We start from the raw sequence: 27,918 nt of genomic DNA, 5'->3' as shown, positions 1-27,918 counted from the left end.
ATGTACACCTGGTTTATGAAATTCTTAATAGTTTGGCCCTTCCCTCACTATGTGACTTTGTGTATACTCGCTCAGTAAGTTCCATTAGATCCTCAGGATTATACTTTGAATGAGACTATAACATACCATTTCATCAAACTGCTTTTTCTGTAAACGCTGTAAATCAGTGGAATACTTTGCCTAATGATGTGAGGAGCTGCAGCTCTATAAGTACTTTTAAAACCACCTTGAAAAGACGCTTAAAAGCTGCTCAGCTCTGTAATCACTGACCTGGAACTCAGGACTTAATTACAATTATATTGTGTTTTGTGTGTGATGTGCTTTTTTGTGTAGTTTTATGTTGCACTGTCTGTGTTGTGTCCAATTTGTACCACTTTATATCGAGTGCTATTGTTTGTCTTGTGTGGGTTTTTGTTCTTTTTCTCTTTTTTTTGTACAACTTTCTATTGTTATGCTATTGTGCTGTGTCTTTGTTCTGACCTTTGCTATAATCTCGTCGCATCAAATTGTAACATTTATGTTTTAAACTATACATAGTTTATTTTAAATAAATACAATAAAATAAATAAATATCTTGGGATATATTTAATTTTTTTTAAGTTGCAGTTGTTTCTGTTAACAAATAGCCTAGTAGGTAAAGTAGGTATAATTTACCCATTGTTAACTATCTCACTTGCTGACGATTATAGGCCCTATTTAGGTATAATTCAAATGATAGGCTATACATGAATTTTATTTAACATCCTCCAAAATAATTTTAAAGTATGGTACTATGTAGAAAAGAGTCCCTATGCACTTGGGAAAAGATAACCTTTAAATATTGTTTTGGCATAGGCATCTTTTTTTTTTTGTGGTAACAGAAAGTTTGAGAAGATCACAATGTTTGGCTTTACCTGAGAGACATTATGAAGTTGTATCTTTTCCTCTGTAAATCTGTTGCAGATGCCGATGAGTCTGAATGTACTTTGAGACTGGCCACATCAGTTCACTCTGGATGTAAATGAAATGTCAACGGGTTTGTGGCCAATAAACTGAAAAAAGAACAAGAAACAGAAATAAGATGTGGCCTATTTTCTCGTCTGGCTCCGCGCCCTGCAGTGAACTGCCCTTTGCCCTGTACGCACAACGTAGGCAATGCGTCAGCCAATAGGAAAGAGCCTCATTTACTGTACGTATGACGTAGCTCGTTGCTGATAGCCTGCTAGCTGGTTTGCTAACAAGAAAGAAGATGGATTCTCCCATACTGGTAATGTTAGCATATGTGTTGTTTTGACACAGTATATATTTAATTCAAGCTCCCCGTTACAACTATTTCACATAACTCTATGCTGTTGTTGTTTCTCGTAACGTAGCGAAATATGATAATTTAAATACGAGTTAACGCTACAGGGAGCTAACTGAAGTAAACGGGTTGGCTAACCGGCTAACGTTAGCCTCGGATAATTTAGCTTCGTGTGTATGTTGGTGATGTGGAAGTGTCATGTCTTCGTTGAACTCCGGGAATATGGAGTCGTAAATACTTTTTGTGTGACATTAGTGACTGTGGTGGGATTGCTTTAATTCATTTCATGTTCGGTTATCCAACGCCACCGGCCTGTAAGAGTTTCTTGTCACTAGCTCATCATGGCTTTGAGATACGTTTGATAATTTCACATAATTGTGTTTATAAAGTCAGTGCTTTATTTCTTCTACTGTTACAGGAACCATCGCTGTACACTGTCAAAGCAGTCCTGATTCTGGACAACGACGGAGACAGGCTTTATGCTAAGGTATGATGACGACAGTTGTTAAACAAAATTACTTAACCTCCCTGCTAAACTTCTCGGTCCTGAGCCGCCTGCACGAAAGGATAAGCCTGGTGATGTTACATATCTATCAACAAATCCGACACAAACACTGAAACCACCAAGACATTTAAGCGCCCCGAAAGCACAGTCTCTTTTGCCAAACCGAGAGTATATTCCTCTGTGCCGAAGACCTCGATTTTCGTTCAAAACTATTAAAAATTATTCCGAGTCATACTGTTGCACAGGGTGACATGCTCTTTAATTAAGTCTAACATGGGCACTGTAGTTTATTTGGAGTCAGTTCCACATACACATTTACTGTGCTGTAATTACTCACAGGTGCACTAAATTTACAGTTAAATAAAAGTCCATAGTAAATGCACCAGATTAAGTCACATTTTAAAAACAGTGCCAAGTTGTTTTAGGAAACAATTAATATTTTTAAAAAATGTGTAAAAATTATTATTATTTTTTTTTAGTAAGATTGAACAGGCTTGGGCTTTGAGTCGAAGACTGACTGGGGAAGTTGAAAAGTACTGAGAGATCGATTAATGCACTGTTGTTGTTGTTGTTAAAAAAATCTTTGTAATGGATTTATTATAAAATTAAAAAAAAAAAAAAAAATATATATATATATATATATATATATATATATATATATATATATATATATATTACCAGCCTTGTCCTTTAAACTTCCCTTCAAACTAAAATGTGCTTCTGATAATAGATTTACACATAAATATATTATAACAACTTCACTTTATATTTATTTACAGTATTATGATGATACATACCCGACAGTGAAGGAGCAGAAGGCGTTTGAGAAGAACATATTCAACAAAACACACAGGACAGACAGTAAGACATCTTTACCACATTAAAGACAGTCACTTTTTCAGTCTTAGTTTATGTCTAATAACATGCATGGCTCTTTTTTGTGTGTCCTTAGGTGAGATAGCATTACTTGAGGGCCTCACTGTTGTCTACAAGAGCAATATAGACCTCTTCTTTTATGTGATTGGAAGTTCCCATGAAAATGAGGTAAGCCTAATTTTAGGATTTTGTAATAAAACATTCCAAGAAAGAATCTGTAAACCTTCTGTTAAACAATGAGCAGTGGTTTGAGACATAGCAGATCAGACAGTAATTTTTGACCACAGTAATATGATATTTTGAAATACCAACCACCAAGCTTGAGCAGTCTCTTAAACTGAGTCTTTACAGTTTACATTTTGCAGTCATATAATCTTTTTTCTTACTTTTTGTCAACTGCACTTTGCTGTTAGAATTCACTGTGTGGTCTGCCGTTTCATTGTGACGGTGCATTTGCATTTTTGCCTATTTAGAGTTGAAGTACCGTTTCATGTCACTTTTACAAGTCATTTGTGGCTGTGTTTTTTTTTTTTTAATTTGTTGTTGGCTTTTCCAAATCAGGATGACATGAATGTAAACAACAGATAAATGTTCAGTTAAAAAACAAATGATGGACCCATCATACTTTTTTTTTCATATGAATCTTTCAACAACATAATGATCTGGTTAAAATTGATCAGAGATGTTTTGGCTTTGACTTAACTACCAGCAGTGTTGCCACACGACTCAGTAGTTTGTGATTATTTGGTATATCAATATTTTGGTAATTGTTGCTGTAGAAACAAAGTAGTAATGTGTGTCAGTGTGAAGTAAATTATCAATATTTGGATTTTAGAAATTTACTTATTTTCTATTTTTTTTACAAAGATTAAATACTTATTAAAGTAACTTCATTCCTTATAAAATGGGATGTTTATGTAAGCTTCATGTGTTTTTCATTAATAACCACAATAGTTAAGAGTGGTTTTGACACAATACTGGAACCTATTACTTTGATATCATATGTTGAAAAATAATGATATTTGATACAAAAGGGGAAAAATTAGGTTTAGGAATATAATAAAATAAATGGATAAAACAAGGCCATGAAAACAACAACTTTTCAACAACAGTCAAACTGTTTGATAATAATGAAAAGAATATTCATGCAGCAGTGCACTGGTTCAAAGCCTCTGAGATTGTCACATTCAAAATGCAAAAAAGTGCAAGTACAACACAAAACATTCATTTATTATCTCTACTAGTATATATTTTTAGTTTTTATTTCAAACATTGACAATGTAATTGAAGATATACATACTGAAAAGCCCCACTGAATTAAATTGAATTGAACTGAATTAAAATGAGAGGAGAGAATAAGAAAGTTATTGATATTATTGTACTGTGGAAAATGAGTATTTAAACCATTTCAAATATTTAGAAAAATATGTTTTGACAACACTAGTTCAGAGACTGCAACAACTGATGCCAAGTTTGGCTCAGGTGGAAAATGGGAAAAAAATGATTTGCCTAAAGGTCATAAAATAATATTGCAAAAGCCATAACTAGTGATTACACACATTTTATTTTCTGATGTTTTTTTTCCCAGATGACAGAAACACAATGTGGGCTCATTAGACATGAACAGAATCTAATATATTCTTTTACTCTCACAGCTTATGCTCATGGCGGTTCTAAACTGCTTGTTTGATTCACTCAGTCAGATGTTGAGGTATGTTTCGACAGCTATTATTATTCTACAGTTCTTCAACAAAACTCATTTTTTACAGATCTTTTTTGATATCTAGGATTTTACGCCTGACATATATGTTTTTTTGTTACTCTGTAGAAAAAATGTTGAGAGGCGGGCTTTGTTGGAGAATATGGAGGGACTCTTCCTGGCTGTGGATGAGATTGTAGATGGAGGGTAAGTAAGAATTGAATGTCTTGAAACTTTTGATGCCAGGTCTTGTGGAAAGACTACAGTATTAATGCAGCACTAATTGTTGGTCTGTCTCTTTGTTGCTTCCTGCAGAGTGATCTTGGAGAGTGACCCACAACAAGTTGTGCACCGTGTGGCTCTCAGAGTAAGCTGCTCTCTTCTCAGAAATATTCATAATTATGATATTGATGTTGGTTGTGTCTGCTGTAAACGTAACTTAACTGTTCCTATAGGGGGATGATGTGCCTTTGACAGAGCAGACAGTCACCCAGGTGAGAAAAACATTCCTTGCTCCTCTCTCTCCTATAAAGTTTAAAAGCTCCATTAGTTTATTGACTGTTAAAGCTCATTACTTCAGTACTTATGAATACAAGGACATTGTTATAGCATCATTCTCCTCTACTCCTACTTTGTCATCGGCTTCTAGGTTGTCATATATTGCATTATCTTCTATGCATGACGGTGTACATGATTGCTAATTATTCAGCTTTAAGGTGGTATGGTAGCCAACGGTGGTTCCTGTCTTTTAGTTCTTACATGAGTCTGCCTGCGTGTGAGCTCCTTTTGATTAATGTTGTCATTTAAGAGGCCTGAGACTGGCTACCGCCATCCCTCCTCTGGCCATGATTAATGGCTGTCCCCAATCCCCATACTTTATGGTTATGATTCGTCTTTCATTCAATGAATTAAGATGATTAATTAGATCATGCATATTTCTGTTCATTTACATTCTCATTCACCCTTCTTTGTTCTGGTTTTAAACAATTATATGTACATTTTTTACAATTTTTCCCTTTAACCTCTTAAGCAAGATGCCACTCATTTTTCATTTTGTTTTATGTGATACTGTTTTCTTCGTCTGTTTTCTTTCACCAATTTAAAAAAATCATACATGTTAGTTCCGTGATGAAAGGGCAGTTTAGATGTATACAGACTTTTTTTTTCTTAATTTGAAAAAAAAAAAGAAATTCATTTTTGCCTGTATTAGATAGGACAGGAGATTGCTAGCAGGAAAGGGAGAGAGAGGGGTAGACATGCAGCAAAGGCAAGGACACAGCCTTCATATATGGGGCACCTGCTTTATCCACTGAACCACCCGACGCCCCTACATATATTTTTCAATATGAATTTTTTTTTCCTACTAGTTTAAAAATGTATTGTGTCCACATGACCTTTGTTTTACAAAACATATCCATCCAAAGCAAAAACAACCCCAAAGTCTCACCAGTGTTAGCGATCCTCAGCAGCCTCTCTTCATCACAAAGGCAGTAAAGTCTCTTCAAAACACCTTTTTGAGATCACATCACTTTTTACTCCCATTCAGTGTATTGACGAAGGAGCGCACTCATAGATACAAGTGATGCTCTGGAGATGCAAAAGATTACCATCCACTCCTCACCGACAACCTAGAAGATGTCTAAAAAAAAATCTCAATTTTAGTGACCTAAAACTGAGTTTGTGTGTGGACAAGAGGCCAAAATGTAGAGCAAAAATATTCGTTTCCAAAAATATCTGTATTTGTGTGCAGGTCCTAACATGGTCCGAAATATTAGTAAACATGAACAACTCTCTCCCAAATCTAAAATCTCGAGTAATAAAACGCAAACTTGTGATGTTACAGGGTATACAATGTATACATTATAGATACATATATAGAGATACAAATGTGTTACTGTGCATCTGCTCAGGAAAACATGGAGGACCACAGCAAACTGATGATTTTATGTCAAGACTCACAAGCATTTACAGAGGACCGATAACACCACCACAACGTCTTTAACGTGAAGAAACAGCATATAAAATATCGTACTCGTCTTTGCTCAACTAAAGAACGTGCAGTAGCTCAAAATTGTATAATCGGGTGCAGAGTTTAATAGTGTACGCTGCCAAGGCCCATGGCATAATATAATTGTGTGCATTCCTTTTTATGTGGACAAAGATACGCGTGCTCACAATTAATTCTATCAAGCAAAAATCAACTGAATGGATTTGGCAGCTTCAACATTGTTACAGCATTTTTCCAAAGCAAACGCTACATAAAATACAATAATTTATGAAAATGTCATGGATCTTTACTGTGTTTCTAAATAAGATTTCCATCTTTAATGGCCGTTTCCGTTTACTTTTTCGTGTTGGAGGTCATTCATTTCCAAGTCCCACGTACAGTGGATTAGGGCTGCATCTAAACATTACTTTTATTATCAGTTAATCTACCAATTCTGTCGATTTTCCCAGAACTCCAAGCAACACCTTCAGATTTCTTCTTTCGTTCATTCGATAGTCCTAAACCCAAGAGTCTTTATTTTACTGTCATAAATGACAAAGACAAACAGCATATTCTCACAAGAACAAGCTGGAATAATTACTTCAACAATTAATCAATTATCAGAATAGTTAGGCATTAGTTTTTTTATGACTAACTAATTGATTAATTGATTAGAAGCTCTACAACGCATTGCAGCATTACGTCTGTGATTTCTGGCTTTGAGGGAGAGTGACTCTTGTTCACAAATAGTGATTTTCTGGTTTTGTTGTTGAAGTGATCTGCTTGGTCAAAAAATGAGTTTTCCTCCACAGGTTCTTCAGTCTGCCAAAGAACAGATCAAGTGGTCGCTTCTACGATAGTCACTTCTTCTCCAGTCTGCCAGTGAGCCGCTGTCCAGCCCAGTCTTTGTGGCACTGATCCATATACTCCTTTTCCCTCTGATATCTACTCCTTCAATCAAAGCTGTGAGGAGTGCCGCTGGCTGATCCAGTCACACTCCCGGGACTACTGCTCCACAAAGTTTCATTTTGTTTTCCTTTTTTTCTTTTTTTGCATTGTGTGACATAATCAACACAATTATAAGATATGGTGTACATTCCAGTATCAGCCGATTATTTGGGTGTTTATTAAACCAGTGTATCTGTTTATAAAACATTGATAAACCTCATCATAGCCTCCAGCAACATTCCACGTGTCCTTTTGAACAAGAATTTGTGCCGTTTGACAGCACTACGTAGTCTTACTGTACAAAGTATTGAGGCACTGTCTCTACCATTTAATTTACATGAATATTGTGATTTAAAAAGGTGTACAACCTGTACTGTAGTCATACCACTGATCACAGAGGTGTGTTTTGGAAATATTTTGTCCGGGGATCTTCCATTATGCAGATACTTATAATAAATGTTTGCTGACACCGATATGTTATGTGTTAAACAATGCATTCTTAACAAAATTTTCCAGGTATGCCAACTCCAGACCAGCTTTTTATAGTATAGATATGATTTCTCAAATTTTTTTGGCAATAAATGTAGCAGGCTTTTAAGAGTTAGTGTTTTCTTATTTCAGAGCTGCCGTGCTGTGAGCTCTTTGTTCTTCAAGACCTCAGCAAGAGCCAGAGACACTAGAGCGAGGGCTCCATCTCCTGGCGTCTGCAGCACAGTGCAAGGCTGAGGTACATAAATATTATAGACAAGAAGGTAGTGATGGGAGGAGACTCATTCATGCCGCTATGATCAGGAGCTTACACTGTACTGTGTCGCTGTGACATGCAGATAAGTTTTATGGAGTCATACTTGATTCATTTCTGCTCTGCAGTGAGCCACTGTATGCAGCATGAATTGTGCGCTTTCGACGTTTGCACCCCCACCGCCACACACTAACCTCGTACTCGCATTGTAATGCAAATGAAGGATACACTCGAGAGAAACGGTTAGGAGAAAGGGCACTACATCATGTTGGTACCTGATGCATATTACAGGAGAAGAAATGATCAATCTACATTCCTTTAGCTAGGCGCCCACATATGTTGTCATTATGATCACTTGAAGGTATTTCTTGTTTAGAGAGATTTGTGTTAAGTGTGCAACAAACATCCAACCATGCTTAATTTGGACCACATTTGGTAGCTGGTATTGTTACAGATTATGTGTCCTCCCTCCTTGTCCATTCAGACACCACCTCCTGTACTTGGCATGCTGGGACATGTCTCAGCCTGGGTCAAAGGTCATAAAGCTACTGTTTGTAGCCTTTTCACAAACATGTATAACGAGGTTGGCTTTTTTCCAGTTTCTCTTATCAGCATCTAAATGAGTCATTTGGCGGAGACATCAAAGTGAGAAGCAGCTGAAGTGAATACTCTTGGTGTAGAGATGTCTATGGCCTGGAGCAGTTTGTGGAAAGGATGAGACGGAGTGATAATGTTAGAATGGAGAATGTAAATTAGAGCACTTTTATTTTCCAACCGGGAAATTTCACACCTCTTCCACTGGCAAATAAACAGTTAACTTGTGCTGTTATGGCGCTCTGAGTGAAATTTGATGGGAGCTGCAAATCTCAATCACCAACATGTAGGGCAGAAAACAGCACAAAGGAATGCAGTCATGGTATACTGATGCACAGAGATACTGCAGTTTAATATGCATACACTGCAGTATTTCTTTTATAAGTAAATTACATTTGCATTATTCTGAGCCAGATGACTTAATTGATTTCAGCTCAACATTACGGTACATAAAATAATAAATAGCTCTCTGCATGTTGTGTATCAATCACAGTTAACTGCTGGCAGACAGCAGCTGATACAAAACAAGGCAACAGAATGTGTGTGTGTTTGTGCCAAGCATGTGGGTTGATGTTTTCACATAACAGAGAGGAGTGTAGTCAATGAAACTGTTATTGGCTGTGACCTGTGGACCTATTGTCTTGGCTTTGCTCCAGTTTGATTCAGCCCTTGAATCTGTGGCTCTTTATGGCTGCACAGATAGCATGAATGGAGGCTATGTTGATGCTGCTTTCTAAGTGTTTTACTGGAGAAAGAGCGGTGAGAAAGGGAAAGGGTAATCATTATAAATGGACTCCATTATCGCACCAGTTTACTGTTATCGCACCAGTTTGCTGGTATAATGAGGACAGCTTCTGTCTCAGTGTGTGGTTTCAGTGAGGAAGGAGAAACATGAAGGTTAAAGAGGACAAGGTTAGCAGAAGTAGACAGCAGTAAATGTGATTAGATGAGATCCCAGCGAGGGCACGGCTGGAGAGAGAGAGAGAGGGTTAAAACAGATCCCACCCAGGCTGCTTGTCCAGACCGTCGCTTTTCATCGAGGTAGCCCCTGCAACACCATCAGGGGCGCAGGGACTTGCTTTCATCCGCTAATTACAGTTGCACATCATAAAAAACCAGCGAGGTAATTTATATTAATTATACAGGCATGAGTATAACAGTTTGAAACGCCATGGCTTGACATGCTGTACATAACATGCAGTAAAATTGTCAGAGACGTGTGGGCGAGAGCCTTGTAATTGATCGATGCATACAGTGAAATAGTCGCTCTCTTTCTCTTGTGTGTATGTGTGCGAGTGGTCTGTGTGAATTAGGGTCAATAAATTATCATCATCTGTAAGCTTACAGAGTCTTTATGTCATAGTCAATGGGCCTGAGCACCCATCCAATGGCTCGCCCTGCTAAAGAGAAACAACACTGGGGAAAACAATGACAGCATGCTGGATGCAACACAGTAAACATATTAAAGGAAGTGTCATTATACTGTCTGAGCAGGACAAAGGCCAAGCCCCACATGATGTTTAATGACCTGGTGTATTAAAATTAACAGGGCCATTTTACCTCTGCTGCTTTCACATTACCATCCAGTAGGTGATACTTAAGACTTAAGACACAATAATATTAATGTAATATGTGGTAAAATTACCTTATTTGGAAATCAGCCCTTCAAGTGCTTATTGGTGAGCTGCATTTATTTCAGGGTTTCTGCAAATCCTCAAAAAAGGTCCATAAAGGCAGTGAGGTCATTATCTAAAAATAAAGCCTCATGTAGCATGAAAATATGTTAAATCAATCTTTCAAGTATCAAAAATATTAAAACATAGGAAGTAGGGTTTAATGATTTTATTTTTCTTAAAATAATTGGTAACATTTTTACACACACACGCAAAAATAATTAATTTATATATTTATATTTTAGTTTGTGTTATTGTAAAACTGGTCTTAAAGTTATTTCATTGGCATTTAAAATGTCTTCAAAGGCATTTAAAATAAATCATAAATCTAAAAATTAGGCCTTAATTTGTATTAAAATGTCATTGGCAGTAGGATTTTAGGATTTTTTGGTGATATTGTATATTTTGTTATTGTATAATCTCAAAGTGACTGGTAATAATAATTATATATATATACATATATATATATATATATATATATATATATATAAAATTATAATTTTTTCAAGAATTCTTTTCATCAGTTTTTGGTTATTATAAAATGTATCTTAAATTTCATTCCAAGTGGCATTAAAAGTCTTAAATCCAATTTGCTTTAAGCTATAGGAACCCTGTATTCTGTTTTTAAAGTAAACTAAACCACCATCATGTCCGCAGAATCACTGTAAACAGCATTTTAAAGTAGGTCATTAAAGGCTGCTCAGTGTGCATATGGTTGTGTGCGTGCAGAAAGGAGGAGGTATGGGCCCAGGCCTGCTCCCTTTTGCCTCAGCAGCATCTCGGCAGCCTGACGTGGTTTATGGCCCCGGTTGCCCTCTCCGGGTCTGTTTATGGATTCCCATAGAACAGAGAATCATGGCCACTCCAGGAAAAGCCAGCCAAAAACAACACCTCCACCATTGCACTCTTGCCTGCTTATGCCATAACTCAACACGCTGTTTATGTTTCTAAAGCAAAAAAAAAGCATTCATAGTAATGACATAAGATGACTGTAAATTCTGATGCTAATGTTTAATTTTTTTTGTTGATGTAAGATAAAAATGTCACCACAAACGTGGTTGGTTTATTGGATGTCGTTACAGGTTGGTGAAAAAATTGTGGGCTTTGTTAAGGGAAAGCTTTTTTCTTTGGTTTGGAGTTGCATTGCCTTTGCAAGACCAGTTATTTTATGATACCTGTAAGATTTATTACATGAAAATGTTCAACTTTGATAGGATAATGAAAGTGCACCACCAAGGGCATTGTTAATGGAGGAAATATTCTACCTGATGTGTTTTCCCTCTGCTGTTTTCCCCACAGTTCTCTTGTGCCAGTGCAGTGCATTACTCTCCACTGAAAGCATGCTTTAGAAGAGTGATAGTGGAAATACTGTGAATGTGGAAATACTCTTTGGTCAAAGGTGGTGCAGGTTAGATGCGGCATGTTGTGTTTCTTTGTGTTTAGTTGGCAAAATAAAATCCTCAGGCGTAGCTGCTCAGGTTTGCTGTGCCGCAGGGGCAACTCCATCATCCTCTAAAGCTGCACAACTGGGGCACATCTGGTTTGGGGATGGGCTCGACTGGATCCTGCCTGTTATCCAGAGGGCAGCGTGTAGCCGGGCGCCTGCCGCTGCTACTGATGGTGCTGTGTCACGACAGTCAGAGGTTACTGGGTTACTGCTTTAATCAAACAGTAAAGACAAAGTTTTGGCAGCACGATGATGCAAAAGAAGCGCTAAAGGACGGCCATCCATCATTTTCACTGTAGACGGTCAACATCAGACACAGCCATTCTGGCCATAAAGCTTTATGAGTGTTTCTGCTGGTGTTATTCAACTCCCTCTGCATCCATCAGGGAAACATATTCTCTGTTTCCCCTGTTTTTTTTTCCTGGCCACTTTTAGTCTTGTTTTGCACGACAAAAAATTCCTCTGCAAGCCCTCCACTGTAAGCCCTCCACTGTTTTACAACCGCATGTGTACATGTAGTTTTTCAGTAGGATCAGAGAATGCAAAGAAAGGCATTTTCTATTGCATTGCTCTGAACCCTCAGTTTGTTCCCTCCTCCCTCTGTCATCCGCTCCTTCTCACTTTCTCCCCTCCCTCCCCATGGATTCCCCAACCACACCACAACACCGTTAACAGACGCGGGCCTGACAGATTTACTGCCATCGTCTTTCCATTGGCCGCCAGCGTGACAGCAGAGATTTAATGCTGCCTTCTCATTGGCCAAGACTTGACAGGTTAATTTATAGGTGCGCTGTGATTTGATGCCTCCTGCCTTTGAAGTGAGTTACAGCTCTGTCACTTATAGGACACAGAAACGGTGTCAGGTTGCAATCGTAAAATCTTATCCCCGAAGGGAGGTGGCGCTGGAGTATAATAGTCCTGACGTCATGAGAGGAGAAGAGACCTTCTTGTGAGCACAGAGGAAGAACAGAAAAATGTGTGATAGGATAAAATGCTAAGTGTCTGTTCACAAATGCTTTAAGTCAATACAAATATACAATAAATGTTTAAATGCCGAAGAGAGAGACAAAGGTGCTAGGTTGTGCACGTTTGCATGCCTCCAGTCACATCTTGCTTTTAATTTGAGGTTTTTCTACCTGCATGGGAATGTGCATTTGTCTTCTTTTTTTCCACATCTCTTATGTTCTGCAGGTTTTTGCTTGACTTTGGGGGTCAGAAGATCTTAAGTGACCAAGTAAATCATGCATATATCTCATATGTGATCAACAGCAGCAAACTGCCAAAGTCACTTTGACGTGGGACTACTGTATCTGCTCACTGCAGCCCCAGCGTTCGTGCAACGCCATCATCTATCTGCAGCCTATCTCTTCATCAGCCTGACAGTCTCTCCTGACAAGATCAAGAGGCACGCGGGCACGGCCCTGTAACAGCCTTGACCTACGGAAATCTCTTAAGGGTAAAAAGCATGGCCGCCCCTGCCCTGTCTATCAACCCCGAGTGAATTCATGCTCCGTTTCCCTTGGATATCAAATCCCTCTCTTTACTCTCTCACTTCACACTTGAGGTCGTCTGCTCAAGTGGAAAATTGTCGGAAAATGAAGAGAGAGAGGAAAGCCCTGGACTTGCCTTGTCAAGTGGGATTGCATAATTTCATCAGAGACCTTCTCATGAACTTGATAACTTGGGGTTACACAGCATGCCCTCTGACAATGTGCCATGTAAGAGAGAAAACAGGTTTTACATCTTTAGGAGACATGATCCCTCTGAACTCAGGAGAATGATGGATTGTTTGGCGGTGCGTTAGAAGAGGTTGAGACAGATATACCTGTAAAGAGTTAACAATTTCCCTCAGTCTTTTCTGCAGAATCATCTGTCTTTGCTCTGCTGTTTGCAGTATGACTTGAATATAAAATTGTAATACTTTTTGGACCCACAAAATTGCATCGTTAACATGGGTTCTTTTTTTGCAAATCTGCAGTTTTGAGGTCATGAAAAACATTCTGCTAAATTTATACTAGTGTAGAAATGGGCGGTTTTAATTTCATCTCTCCTGATATCTGTTAAGTGTGTTTTTGGTATGTGGAACATAAAGGTCGCTGCTTCCCAGATAAACATGACTTTCCACAGTGCAGTTAGCATCCAGCACCTCTGAGGCCCAAATATGGACTCTTGTTGTGGCTGCTTGGTTGTTTCCCTGAGAAGCTGCTCAGTCCAAACGTGTCCCAACAAGCTTTAGATTAATAGGGAGGCATAAGGCCAAGGCATGTTAATGTATCTGTCGAGGCTAAACGCACCTCTGTTGGAAAGTGATTTTTACACAGTCGGCAGGGCGCCGTGGTGTCCATCCTGTCAAGGGGAATGTGGATTACTCTGTGTGGCCAAATAAATCTCAGCAACAAGGTCCTGCTCAACTGAACTTGATCTTTGTAAATATATCTGCATAATGCAGACCCTTAGCAGAGGTGTGCATAGGAGAGCAGGCAGCCTCTGGGTACCCAGCTTTGTCCCTCCTCTCTTTGTGAGTGCTGTATTTTACTAACATTTTTGTAGTTGAGGCAGATGTTTTAGTCATTGTTTGAGTTGAGGACTGGCAGTCCCATGCACAGTAGAAACCCATTGCCGTCATTCATTTATTACTTACACTGTGACATATTCAACATACTACAGTGGCTGACAAAGGCAAATGCGCTACAGCTTTAGAAACATTGCAAATTAAAAAAAGACATACACATTTCCTAACAAAAACAAAGGTAACTTGCTTCAAAAAATAAATGAAAAAAATGTGCTACTGAAAGCCAGAATAAAGATATTTACAGCAAAGGCACTGCAAACACAGAAACAGTGCAAAAGTCAAAAACACAGACAAAAACAAATGCAACAAAATGCTCCATATTCAGTCAACACAACAGATGTTCTCCATGCCTCTCGGGGGAGTGCTGAGTAGCTTGATTTAGTTGTATATATCTGTTGCAAAATATGGTTAAAGTTCAAATGTAAAGAGGAATGCTACCTTTTAATTTCACCTCTTTACTTTTCATCCTGTTGAAAGCAAAACAAAAAGAAACAAGAAAACAATTGGCTGGAAAATCCCCTTAGTACAGGGATCTTCAACATTTTTCAGGCCAAGGACCCCTTAGCTGAAAGAATGACGGAGCAGGGACCCCTTCTACATATATAATTGAGATAATTCTGACTTCTGGTCGTCTCTTGTTTGCGTTAATTCAGCAGCAATTGTAGCATTGCCAGGTAGCCTCACACACTGCAATTTTGTCAGTGGTTTCTGAGGTGGAAGGTGTTTCAGGGTCTCTTGTTTGAAAAGCTACCAAACGATCTATTGTGACTACCATGAATGTCCATACACTCGTAATAATAATACAGCTCATTGGTCAGTGTTTAATTGTGCAACTGGTACCAAACAAGTTCACCTTGCTGTCATGAACAGGTCGTGCACAGGGATTTAGAGTTAGCGAGCTCACATGATGGCACAAGGATTCACGGGTGACAGGTAGCTTATCAATAATGTTATGCTCCATAAATTAAATGGTTTTTTTTTATGAATAGGCCAAGTTATCTTTATCTTAAATGATCAAACAGTAATTTGTTGCCCCCCTGCAGTGACTCTGAAGACCCAGAGGGGGTCAGCAACCCTCAGTTGGTGACCCAGCCCCAAGAGGCCTGGAGAACTTCCGCTGGGTTGACTGTTTGCAGCTTTGTTCTTTTGCATTTGCTTTTTCTGATCATGTATCTGTTGCGTACACGCTGATAATGTATTTATTTGGCTTCCTGCAGCGTGTTTTTTAATTTGCAGTATGTTTCTGTTGTATTTCTGTCGTATTTCATGTGTATTTTTGAATTGACATAGTTTCTGGAGCTGCAGCAGTTCTCTCCTAATAAAAATGCTGTGGCCTGTAGCACATTTCCCCATTTAAGCCACCCTATAAAAGACACCACTAGTCACATATTCACAAGTTTTTAGCCTTTTTCATACCTCTGCCTCCCTGCCCCCCCTACCTAGTTTCTCTCCTTCTCTCTCAAATCTTTCTCTCCCTGTACATGCGATTAAGCCAAATAGCAAAAAGTTAATTTTTAAGATTCTGGTTGCACATTCTGACTTGACTGGAGATTAATTTTCATGTATGAATATTCATGATTTGAATGTATCAAAACACGCAAGTAGGCTGAACTTCACTTCTCCCTTGTTACCAGTCACATGGGTGACGGCTTTCGCTTCTCTTCTCCTCTGTGATATAATTTGTAGTACTGGGAGTGATATGCAGAGGCTCATTAATCTTGTTGAGTTACACTAATTAAAGAAGTGGTGGCAGACATCTGAATATGGGACAGTTTGAAGAATATGACTGAACGCTCCCCCATCAGAGGTGTTTTTCGAGGCAGGTGGCTGGGTAACTTCCATACATTTACTAGATTTTGGTAACACTAACATTAACACCTTCTCACCCTATACGCCAACTTTATAAAAACTTTGGATGCCGTTTTGTCCATCTCAGATTGGTGTGAAATGGCTGCTGTTGCTAAGACGCCCTTCACTTAACCCAACTATACTTTAAATTTGTATCACTGAAGTTCTCATACTGGTGCAGGATGCCTTTTGGTTATAAGGCAGACCAGGATTTAGCTACATACATAATTTATTTCTGAATAATAGCCCCCAGTATTAAAGAATATTACAATATTTGGTAATCATTAATAAGTAATGCATTCACAATTTCACGGCCCATTGTTTGACGAGAACTTGAGATTTATTGCCAATTCTTTCATATAATATCAAATAGTTATTGAGCTAAAGTGATAAGTCAAACTGATGCTTTTATAGTTACGCTGACACAGTTGGGTTAACATTAAAATGCATATAAAAAAGAAACTGAGGGCCCCAACAGGGTTATGTTCAATTATTTATTTATTTATTTTCATTTCTGTTTTTTATTTAGAGAAAACCAGCTGTTTTTTTTCTCATTTATCGTCATGTCTTGATTGCCACTTGCTGTTAACACTTGGCCTCTGTGTGAATGTTTGAGGATGTGTTCACTGAGGTGTCCAGGAAAATGGGAGTAACCCGGACAGGGGAATTGAAATCTTAATGATGAGTAGCACAACCGCTGCGCTGACGGCCATGGAACACCTCAGACAGCTTAAATATCACTGCTAATTAACACAGAGAGGTGGGCTGTCACAGGCATGATGGATGTTCAGAGGAGGGGGGGGCAGATCGCTGCTTTCAACCAACCAGCGATTCCTTTATTAATCAAAGCCTGAGATGAAAAGGCTCTCCCACACCTTGGGGAGAGGGAGATAGCAGGAGCTATTGTTGGGAGGGTTTCAATCATCCGCCGCGAGCCTGTGATGTATTTGATCAGGGGGCATCCAAACATTTGTAGGAGACGGAACGTTTCTGCTGCCGAGCGCTTGTTTTTGTAAACCCCTGAACCACCCACATGTTTACAGAACACAGTATGCACAGTCAGCTGAGATTTACTGGTTGTTGGGAAAATTTCTGTTTGGAGGACCTATTTTTTTATCCCTCTGACAAGAGAGGTGAGCATGCAGAGAGCTGGCTATCACTCTTAAACAGAGCTCTCCTCCCTGATGGAGTAAGCCAGACTGTGCACAAGGCAGCACTCCTACACTTTACCTCTGGACTGACTCCATGATCAGTCTGTCTCGCGGAGATGATTTCGAACCTAGATGATTTCAGCACTATGTGTATGAAGATGGAGTGTTATCTTCCCCTCTCTGGTCTCCTCCCCATCTACCTCACTTAAGGAGGTCCATTGTTAAGTGCCAGGGGCCTGTGGGTGCTGTAAATCAGGCTGCAGAGGGAGGGGATGTCTCCCATGGGGGAAGGCGCACACTCCCAGCAGCCTTCAGGCTGATCTCATCCAGCCTATCCTAATGCTTTAATTAAAGAACTGGTCAATAGCAACGAGGAAGGTGCCAAAGGGTATGATCTGCACTTCCTAACGTACGACTGATGTGGCAATACCGACGCAGATAGAATGACGGGGCAATGTGCTGGAAGAAATTTTTCCCTGCACGCTGAAGAATGTGGCTATCAGCTCTTAACACAGACAGTTATGTCTGTTTGATTACCCAGTTTGACAATAACACTTCTTACAAGAAAGCCATATGTCTGTAAACAGGACTGAATGCTGTGTATATTTTTACCAAGTTTTCTAATCAAGTTGGATTTGCAAAATCATCAAATGTGAATGGAAACTACTTTTACAGGAATTTTTACTTATTTGCAAGTTTCAAGTAGTGGCAACATCAAATCAGGGTCACATATTTTCCAAAAACCTCCAGACCATGGTGTCACTGATTTGTTGGCACATGTAAGAGGTGTAATGATCATCTGTTGTCTCGAATTTACGGAAAACAAAATGCCCTCTGAAAACTACAAAGCACTTGGCTTTGCACAATGCAAATACCATCTGTTTCTTACTCAACGAAGGCTGTGAACCGAGAGTAGCCTAGGATACACCTCCCTCTTGTGGTGCAGACACAGCTGTGTATATAACCAACCAAACTGATAAAACTGTATTACTATATGTAGTTGTGCTAGTTGATTAAATTATGGTGACTAACTGAATATTTTCGCCCGTAATTCAGTGAACACGTGTTAGCATCTTGTGTTGTCAGAATACTGCAGGCTGTCTACAGGTGTCGGAAACTTAAATATGATTCTTTCTAAGACCTTTCCAGGATATTTTTAATCAAATTTAAGACTGATGTTTGGACAAATATTCTTTTTTCTTATTCAAGTATTTCTTTTAAGTATAAAGCTATAGTTAAGTAGCCCAGTGCAGAGGAGGGTTTTATGTCATAATATATTAAGAGTGAGTTATATTAATCTATGTTTTGCCAACAGGTAAATGCAAGTATAAAGTTAAAAAAAAGCCATTAGGGTCACTGGTAGGTTAAAATATTTGCAACATCAGAAATGTGGACTTTCATGCATAATGGCTTGTCTCATTTTGACAAAAAAGATGGTTGAGTTAAATGAGATTAAATATTTGTGACAGTTAAGACCTTAGAAATTATAAAAATTAATTGGAGACTTTTAAAGGACCCGCAGACGCCCCATATTGGAAGTGCTTACTTTAGTACAATACCTTTAAAAATAGCGATATTCAATACCATTTTCGATATGGAGAAAATTTGACCTTGATAAAATTAAAATTTAAAATAAAATTTAGGATTAAACATGTCAACTTTTTTTTCATGATTCATGATGCAGAAGTCCTGTATTAAACAATAACGAGAGAGAGAGAAAGTGCAGCTGGAACCTGTGTACTGTTACTGCAAAAAAAAGGGTATTAATAGTGTTATCAAATATTCTGAATCGATATGTATGAATAAATTGCTACTTTGACAACCCTTTTAGCCTCTCAAAGGAACATCTGTTTATTCTAAGATGTAGATTAATTCAGTGATTTAAACAGCTTTAACTTGCAACCTGAATTTAAAAAAGAAAGTGTAAATACTTTCATCTTGTATGATGAATCATTGGCTTACATACTTCTACCTTAAAATTGAGTATATAAAGTGATGTTTTTACTCATCTCCCCCATTAATAACCACCAATATGGGAAAACATTTTTTTAAATGTACCTTAATCACTATAACAGAGAATAAGTTGGCACTCATCTGGTCATTGATGCCATCTGCTGACAAGATTGGTGCATTACATATTTTTAAACAGCTCTGCAGTCTAGTCTGGAAGATTCAGTAAATAATGTTCTATTTGAAGACAGGAAATTCAATTTCTCATTTTATGTGACCAAAGTGGAAAACAATTGAACTTAGTCACAACAATTTATGAACACTTCATGTTGCAATGTCCTCAGAGTAAATTAATTGTGACTGAAATCCTCCAAGATTGCCCTTTAGAAAACCAATTAAAGGGACAAATCTATAACTTTATAACCAGTTTTGCAGCGAATATCAACAACATTCATTTGTTTAAAAAAATGTAACAGCTTTATTGAGACTTGGGGCCCTAAAACTCCATTCACTACAGTTTGATTTAGTCAAAATTGATTCAACTTCACCTCTGAAATGACAAAAAAGGTGGGGCTCACATTTAAAAAAGAAAATCTTTTTTACCTAAACAAGATGTATACAAAATCCTCCAACAAATACATGCAAAAGAAAAATAAAAAAATATGCTGACTAATCATGGCTGCTATACTAAAAACGGCAAGAGTGGCAGCTTTTACTTTACTCCTAATAGCAAATTGAAGGATGACCATTTTCCGCTGTCATAAAAAATCATCAGACTAAGATTATAGCTTTGTAAATACTTTGATTTTCTTCTGAAGTGTAGGTCCCATACATACTATTTTCTACCCCTAATACAATTTAAATATATATTAACTTCATAAAAAGTAGGCGAATCAGCGATGGGCCCCGAACTCCTTTCACACAATCTAAAGTCTGACAGCGACAGAAGTCTACAATACAATCCTCCACAACTGAGCTAATATCTTCAGTCCAGTGTTTACAGTCTGATTTCATCACACAGAGGCCTGAACACAATATAATGTAGCTACAAAACACAACATGGACCTTTTACCCCCCTGTCAATCTTCACTGAAGATGCTCAGGGTTAAACTGGAGATGAAAAGACATGGCACTGTGCTCAGATCACATTCAGTCAGGTCAAGATGGAGACAAGCTCTCGAAATCAAACTACACTTACAACAGTTTGAATTGATCTGGGCATGTATTATCATGAGCACTGAATTTGACTTGTCAGCACCAAATTTCCCCAATACATCCGGTGAAAATAATTAGTATCTTGGGCTCGTTTCAAAGCTACAGTTGGTAACTTTATGGAAATAACTTTTTGTCATATTTGCAAAAATGGTTACTACATTTACATCGCAGCACACAAGACAAATTCTATGAAAAAAATCATGTTCCTCCTCCTCATAGTGCTTCCAAAGGCATTTGTTAGAATTTACTGCGGCTGAACAAAAGCAACCAATTAAAGCCGAGGAGTTTCTAACACAGCTGTCAATCATCAATTCATGAGCAATGATTGACATGATTGACAGCTGCGTTAAAGACTGCTCGGCTCTGATTGGCTGTTACTGGTTATGTGCAGTGATTCTTGCAAATGCCATTAGAGGCACTACTAGGAAGTGGAGGGACATGATGTTTTTCAAAGATTATCTTTCTCATGTACTACTGTGGATATAGGGAGAAAAGTTATTTTTAATCAACCAGCTGCAGTTTTAATCTTAATTATGTGCTTAAGTACTCTCACAAACTTACAGGTAAATGTTGTGATTTCAGATAAGACGCTAAAATCAGTTTCTCCAAAATAGTTTTGAAAGGACGGACGTCTTTCAAAGTCAGAAAAATCTATTAACGCTGAGTAGGAAAAAAAAATAAGACTGACAGTGTTTTTTAGGAACAAAGAGACAGTAAACACATGCCCTTTATACTGAAGGGATTATTACAGAAGCACATAATCCAGCAACGGAAAGGTGGTTCCTACGTCCAGTTTTTGTATAAAAAAAAAAAGCTCACTATCTTTGTTCAAGAGCATCAAAAGATATCTTCCTACAAAACCTGTCAGCCTTCTACTGTATTTCAACAGTGTAACCTACTAACAGTCAGGACAAACCCCCTTTAAAACAAGGTAGAACACTGAATATATGAGCCAACAGCATCGCTACACAACTTAACTAATATCAAGATTAGTTGAAACTTTGACAAGTAAGGAGCTCCTAGTTAACTTTTAGTGTTTTTCAACCTGTTTGTACACATAACCAACAGAGTTAAATCTGCAGTTATTCTAAAATAACAACTGGACAGTAGCAGGTAAGAAAATAGTTTTAGATCCATTGAAGACTTGTATGTTGTAAAAAAGGCGATCTTTTATATGAGGTGAAAATGGATTACCAGTTTGCATTTTACTCTGAAATAAGCCTCTTTCATGTTTAAATCTATTATCAAAAATTATATTAAAGTTAATTTCAGATGTGTTGCTGTGGCCTTTTGCTTATGAGCAGTAGCTGGTACATTAGTAATATTAGGAACTTAAGTGAGAAAAATGCATCACCAAAAAGCTACACAGCTGTGTATGTGTGTCCTTTAGTGAATTGTCCATTTGTAGTAGAGGGCAGCACTGGGGTTTGCAGGTTGAACAAGATACCTAAGAGGTGCTGCATTGTACACTGACAGTCAGTGCAGTCAAAATGATTTGCAATCCCTCGGCAGCAATACCAAAAAGAATCCTGCAACCTTGCAGATAAAAGGAGATGTCTGCATTCAGGTACTGCCATGATACCAAGACCAGTTGTCCAAAATTGTGAATTAGTCCTTCTCCTTTTGCCTGTATTATGGGTAGAACATTAGATAAAAAAAAATACAAAAATCCTTTATCAAGCTCTGTGGAAGAACCAGCAGGAGCAGGGTAAAGTTCGGATGTGTTTAAGCTGGGCTGTTTTCAGGGTACAGTACTAGTGAGCTCCAATGAGCGACGTTATCGAGCCTCAGACTGCTGCTGTCTGTAGGGTCTCTCTGGGGATCTCTCTGAGGGTCACACAGTCAGACGGTTGTTGGAAGGCTGTAAGGGGCTCCAGGATGCTGGATGGGCAGATGCGTCCTGCGAGTAGCTTTCCTCTTTGCACATCCCAACTGTACATAGACGTCGATGTCTCAGCAGCCTGTCTGTCCGTGAGAAGTTCTGCAGCCAAAGAAAGACGTGTGTTTCAGTCAGGATTTGCGAAAAGACTGATGGATTTGTTTAATGCTGTAAGATCTTATATGCAGAAATTTAAAAGCACATGTAAAGCTTTTAAGCTTCACTGAAATAACAGCTTACTGACCTGATGGCAGCGATCACACTGGTACGGCTTCTCTCCGCTGTGCACCCTCTTGTGTCTGTCCAGGTGGTAACGCTGAATGAACCGCATGTCACATGCGTCACAAGCGAATGGCTTCTCTCCTGTTAACATCCACAGACAGTTCATTAATCAGTATTTAGGAGTTACGATTCTTTCTTGATCCATGGACTAACTGCAGTTTTTCTAGCTCCACCTTTTCGTATCGGATCAGTGTGCTACGAGCGGTGACATAAAATTGGATAGAATGGAACGGTTCTGGTACCATCCACAACTTATGACAATGAAAATGCAAAAATAACGGTTCTAATGTGTATCGAACTGAACAGGTCCAGACTACTTAGTGGAAACTAAGCTTAAATTCTTTGCAGTTAATATCCCAGTAGCAGAAATAACAGACAGTGCAACAACCAAAGTGACTGTGGAAAACAAAATTCAGCATGCCCTGTGTTGTTATTAGTTGCTTGGTTCTATAGGAAAACCGAAAGCAATCTGATTGTCTTTGCATCAGCTGCTCCAAAAGCAATATGTTTTCACTTTTAAAAATGTGTATGTACCCAGTTTAGTTCTTCAAATAATAATTTATAATTGGTTTAATCCAGCCAGCGAAGGAGAGATGCTCCACTGGCTGAATAGTGGCCTCACTACTGATTACACCACCATGTTTTGCATATCGAACCACTAAAGTGAAGTAAAAACGTGAGCTGGAACTTCTCACCTGTATGTGTAAGTATGTGTCGTTTAAGGTGGTAGCTACTCCTGAAAGCTCCATAGCAGTGGTCACAGATGAAGTTCTTCTGGACTTTCAAGGAGCTGTCATCATCGTCCATATCCATTGGTGAAAGTAGATGCTAACGACAATGACAAAATTAGTTGAAAGTTAACTAAACATCAAGAGTAGATCTTTGTAACTTGTAACAATCCTTACCTCAACTTTCTCTTTTACTTTGCTGGATGACCCTGATTTTTTGTGCTTCTTCTTGGGTTGCATGTTCTGGTTTGCATCCTTTCCATCCATCAGTCTTGATGAGTGATAATCTCCATCTTTTCGGATCAGCTTTTGGAGAAAGTAATGGTAGCAGATGAACTCAACTGCACCAAGCAGTTTGCCACTGAGACAGCTTGTTTGTGGTACAAAACATGCAAGCTCTCGATCATCATTTATGCTCAAGTAACAGTGTGTGGCCGTGTATTTTTAGTCTCTGCCATCTGCCTGTATTTTCTTTTTTGTGGTTGGGATGTTTACAAGCTGCAACATTTGGGCAGGTGTGTGTAGCTTTTAGTCAATAACAGTGCGCAGGTGAGGTCGGGACTTAATAAAAAAGTAGCAGCATGCTTCCAAGAGGAAGCTATGAAAATTGTGGATACAGAGCTGAAAAATAGTGATGTGAAAAACCAAGCGCATAAAGCTTGTTTCAAATCCAGTGAACCTAGGGTTGGCTTTCACTTTTGCTGGCGAGCACTGAAGAGTTGGCCTGTTTTCTGTTGGACGGTTAGGTGTCCGAAGTTCGCTCTGTTGGCTTGAATTGGCTTTTTCTTTACAGCAAATATAATGTTCTCATAATAATACAGTAGCTTTCGGTGTACATGCAAGCAGTGCAGGGAGGAGAGGCCAAGTTTGACTGTTGTGTTTATCAACAGTAATTGATAATTCCTGCACAGTATATATTTAAAGTAATCATATATTATCACATCATGACACTCTGAGACGTTTCTTTTGACCTTCACCGCAGAATTACAGGGTTCCTACAGCTGAAGGAACATTAAATTTAATACTTCTTAAGACTTTTTAGTGCCACTTGGGATTAAATTTAAGACCAGTTTTACAATTACCAAAAGTGAAAAAAAAAACCCCAAACAAAACAAAACCCATGAACCAACCTTTTTTTACATAGAGTTAAGAACAATTTTGTCCAAACATTTACTATAACATGAAACATTACATTTTTGGTCCAGTGAAAAAGTTTGATCTGATTAGAATTAGGAAATACCAGGCATTTACTGGTGATTTCTAATATACAACATGAAGAGTTTAAGAATAGGATTTAGGTAAATTATTTTTAAAAAATAAAAATAGATGTTACCAATTAAACTGAGATTTTACAAGGCAATGTCAGAAAAAAAGGCAAGTCATAAAAACCTACTCCCAATGACAACGCATTTTTAAATCTTTTGAGATATTAATTTAAGACATTTTAATACCAATTAAGGCCCTATTTTAGATCAATTAATTCAACACAGGTCACTCTTAGAAAAGAGATTTTAAATCTCAATGAGTCTTTTACCTGGTTAAATAAAGGATATATATATATATATATAACACCTTTTAAGACTTTTTAAGGATCCACAGGAACCCTGGAATTAGAGCTACCCAATTTCAGCCCTGAAGTTTAATTTTACCCTCACTTCCACAACATCTGTTCATAGAAAACTACAGACAAACTCTGTTCATGACAGCCAAGGTTAAAAACAGACTTTCAGTGAGACCATGTCCGGTTTCAGTGTCCTCTCTGTCTTACCAGGGGCGGACAGCTCCCAGTTGAAGGCTGGCCCATGTGGCTGTGGTGGGGTTGTCCATGGTGAACCTGGTGTCCATGGTGGTTGTGACTGTGCTGCGAGTGGGTCTGGTGGCTCTCAGGACTGGCCCTGTGCCCTTGACCCAAGGATGACATCATCCTCTTCTGGCCTGGGATGTTGTTGGCTTGCATCAGGGCCATGCTGGACAGCACCGCCTCACAGCCCAGCAACCCAGCCTGGCAACACAAACAACAGGTCAGAGCAAAAAGAGGAGCCTGCAGGACTCCTCACAGAGACACGGAGCCACAGAGAAGGAGAGGGAGGTGAGTAACAGAGACATGCAGTGGCATCAGGATTGGGAATACAAACTAAAAACATGATGGTGATTCTGGAGATGAGGAGACTTCCACTGACCCACTTCATATGGTCTCGAACAGAGTTGTTGGAATGGTGTGTCATCGCCGTGGTTTGAATGCGTGTGTGTTTGGGGGAACAGAGGGGGCTTCACTTAGGATGAGGGGTAACAGAAGAGACCACAAACACCCAAATCATCAGGGGCCAAAGCCTGAAAGTAGAGGCATGACAACATAAGGCCAACATTTTTTACATGCTGGAATCAGGACCTGGAAATCCAGAATCGATCTAATATATCTCACAAATCTGAGTATATGACCGGAAATTTAGATCCAGCATCAATATGTGCAGTTTATCAGCAGGAGAGCCCCAGTGTTTTGGTGCATGTCATGCTTCCATGGTTGAGAGAAAGCACAACAGTCAAGAAAATAATGACGTCTAATGAGAGAAATAAAAACAAATAAAAAATAAATCTTTGTAGGCATCATACATTAATCAAAGAAATGCTTCATGCATGAGGTGACACTGAAAAAAGTGCATCAAAAATAAGTGTACAGTTAAATTTTATCTACCTCAAAATAAATTGTTAAGGCATCTTAAAATGGAATAGATGAAACGATGTTACGTTTTCTAGACTGACTGAAGCTCTAGTGTGTCCTTAAATGACAGTGAAACTGATACTTTAAATCATATTCTTGATGAAAGATTTAGATCTAAGAAAGCTACATCTGCTTTTGTCATGCTTCTTACCACAAACCAACTGACCAATCACTGAGGTGTAAAATAGTTCAGTAGCCAGTTAATCACTGCAGTGCACTGGATTTCTGCCAGTGAAATCTGGCGCTGAGGTTGCAGATGCCATCAACATTTGTACTCAATGACCTGTGGTGCAGTTCTACAGCATAGCATGATCCGGCCAAACACCATAAACATGTTTCCTTGGAATTAATGGCTACAGTGTAAAAATCTACAAACAACATAAAAATTTGTAATGATTAATTTCCTCGTCTTCCATGTTTTTACTATTTAAAACAGAAATGTGTAGTGCTATAACACTCGTTCTGTGTGTGTTTTTGAGAAATTATGTTTTAAATAGTCATTTGTTTCAGTTAAACATTCAGTGCAGAGGGGTGATTTAAGGACTGAAAGACCAAAGGAAATACTTACTTAATTCACCCTCTAGATAGTAAAATTGCACTTTTAATGCTTAATATGACTGGCTAAAGAAATTATGTTAAACTTGTTTTTAAAAAAAGAAAAAAAACCATAAGACCTACATACTTTATGACGACTTTGGTAACTAAGGCTCACCCTTGCCTTATTTTTCCTACAAAACATGTCAAGTAAACAAAACTATGGAAAGTATTCTTGCTCAGTAATATCACAAGGTGGAGAACTGTGGCAGAAAAATTCCTCTCATGCTGTGGTATTTGGAATAAGAACAAGTACCGAGTTGACCTCAAGGTTAAAGAGAATGACCACAAACTCAGCAGGGAATGGTTCATAATTGACACTGTAAGCAAATGATTTGCTGAAAACATATTAATTCCCTTCCCGCGAGGCAAACTAATATAAAACCACAATGCACATAGGTCCTAATTGACTAAGAGAGAATGTGCCACAAGGGGCATTATAACTAATGTTGTATAATGTGTTAACATCAAACAGAAAGTGAATTCAGATAGCTACCTATACAAGTAATGTTTATAGGCTTTGAAGTAAACATAAACTGCAATTTGCATTCATTAAATGCATATATCTTTGATTGAAAATGATTTGGATGAATCATCTGTAGGTGGGTTTTGATCTTGCAGAAACAAACATGATTTTTAAAATGATGAGCATGAGCGACTTGTCCTGCAGACGTTGGAGTCCCTGTTGTAAAAGAGATCATGTCTGGAGAAATGAGCTTTATTCATCAAACGGGACTTAATCTGGAGCACACAGGAGAGGCAGTTTATATTTGGATATATGAAGATATTTAGACTGTAGGTTTGACCGTGGGAAGCATGCTGGGGGTCTCTGCTGAATGAAACAGAAAAGGCTAAGCTGCGAGCTAACCAGTAGTTGGGTTTTGGGGCAACTCTTGTATGACTGAGCTCCCACCCCCCGACCCAGACAACACAACAACAGCCAGGCAGGCAGGGCGTGCGGGCTCCGCGCCGACCGCTAAAAAACGCGTCCCGCACCGGCTGCAACCGTTAGAAAAGCACGAGGAGCAGATCATAAAACGCTTTAAGGGCCGCGAGTCAAACGTGTTGGAAAAGCGGCAGCTTACCTTTCGTTTTTTAGAGTTTTGTTGGTTATTAATTCTTGTCGCACTTCCAATTTTTTCTCAGTTTACAAACACTGACAGGAAACGCCACCGGAAGTTCTCCGCAGGGAGAGCGGTAATTGGCCAGACGCCCTGTCACGTGACT

At 38.6% G+C, this 27,918-nt stretch overlaps 2 protein-coding genes across 3 annotated transcripts; one reads left to right on the top strand and one right to left on the bottom strand.

Annotated features, from left to right (window-relative positions):
* The first annotated feature begins 1,109 nt into the window (after positions 1–1,109).
* copz1 (COPI coat complex subunit zeta 1) lies at positions 1,110–7,770 on the top strand. Its single transcript, XM_042491274.2, has 9 exons — positions 1,110–1,246; positions 1,701–1,769; positions 2,567–2,648; positions 2,740–2,831; positions 4,319–4,374; positions 4,492–4,569; positions 4,678–4,729; positions 4,818–4,856; positions 7,162–7,770. The coding sequence occupies exons 1-9, from the start codon at positions 1,229–1,231 to the stop codon at positions 7,207–7,209; spliced, it is 534 nt and encodes a 177-aa protein (XP_042347208.1). The 5' UTR covers positions 1,110–1,228; the 3' UTR covers positions 7,210–7,770.
* An 11,958-nt stretch (positions 7,771–19,728) lies between these two features.
* On the bottom strand, positions 19,729–27,917 carry znf740b (zinc finger protein 740b). Of its 2 annotated transcripts, XM_042491271.2 has the most exons (7): positions 27,777–27,917; positions 25,559–25,709; positions 25,147–25,380; positions 23,556–23,684; positions 23,346–23,478; positions 22,613–22,731; positions 19,729–22,470 (listed from the first exon to the last, which is right to left on the bottom strand). In XM_042491271.2, exons 2-7 carry the CDS (start codon positions 25,601–25,603, stop codon positions 22,324–22,326), a joined length of 807 nt encoding a protein of 268 aa, XP_042347205.1. In that variant the 5' UTR covers positions 25,604–25,709; positions 27,777–27,917; the 3' UTR covers positions 19,729–22,323. The 2 variants fall into 2 exon arrangements, with proteins under 2 accessions (XP_042347205.1, XP_042347206.1); XM_042491272.2 differs by lacking the exon at positions 25,559–25,709 and having other exon boundaries at positions 27,777–27,895.
* Between the last annotated feature and the right edge of the window lies 1 nt (position 27,918).

This window comes from Plectropomus leopardus, chromosome 9 (assembly GCF_026936395.1).
Source record: "Plectropomus leopardus strain MGB_pleo_1.0 chromosome 9, ASM2693639v1, whole genome shotgun sequence".
In the NCBI taxonomy this organism is placed as follows: domain Eukaryota; kingdom Metazoa; phylum Chordata; class Actinopteri; order Perciformes; family Serranidae; genus Plectropomus; species Plectropomus leopardus.
Note: the sequence above shows the minus strand (reverse complement) of the source record. Positions and strands in the feature narration are given on the sequence as shown.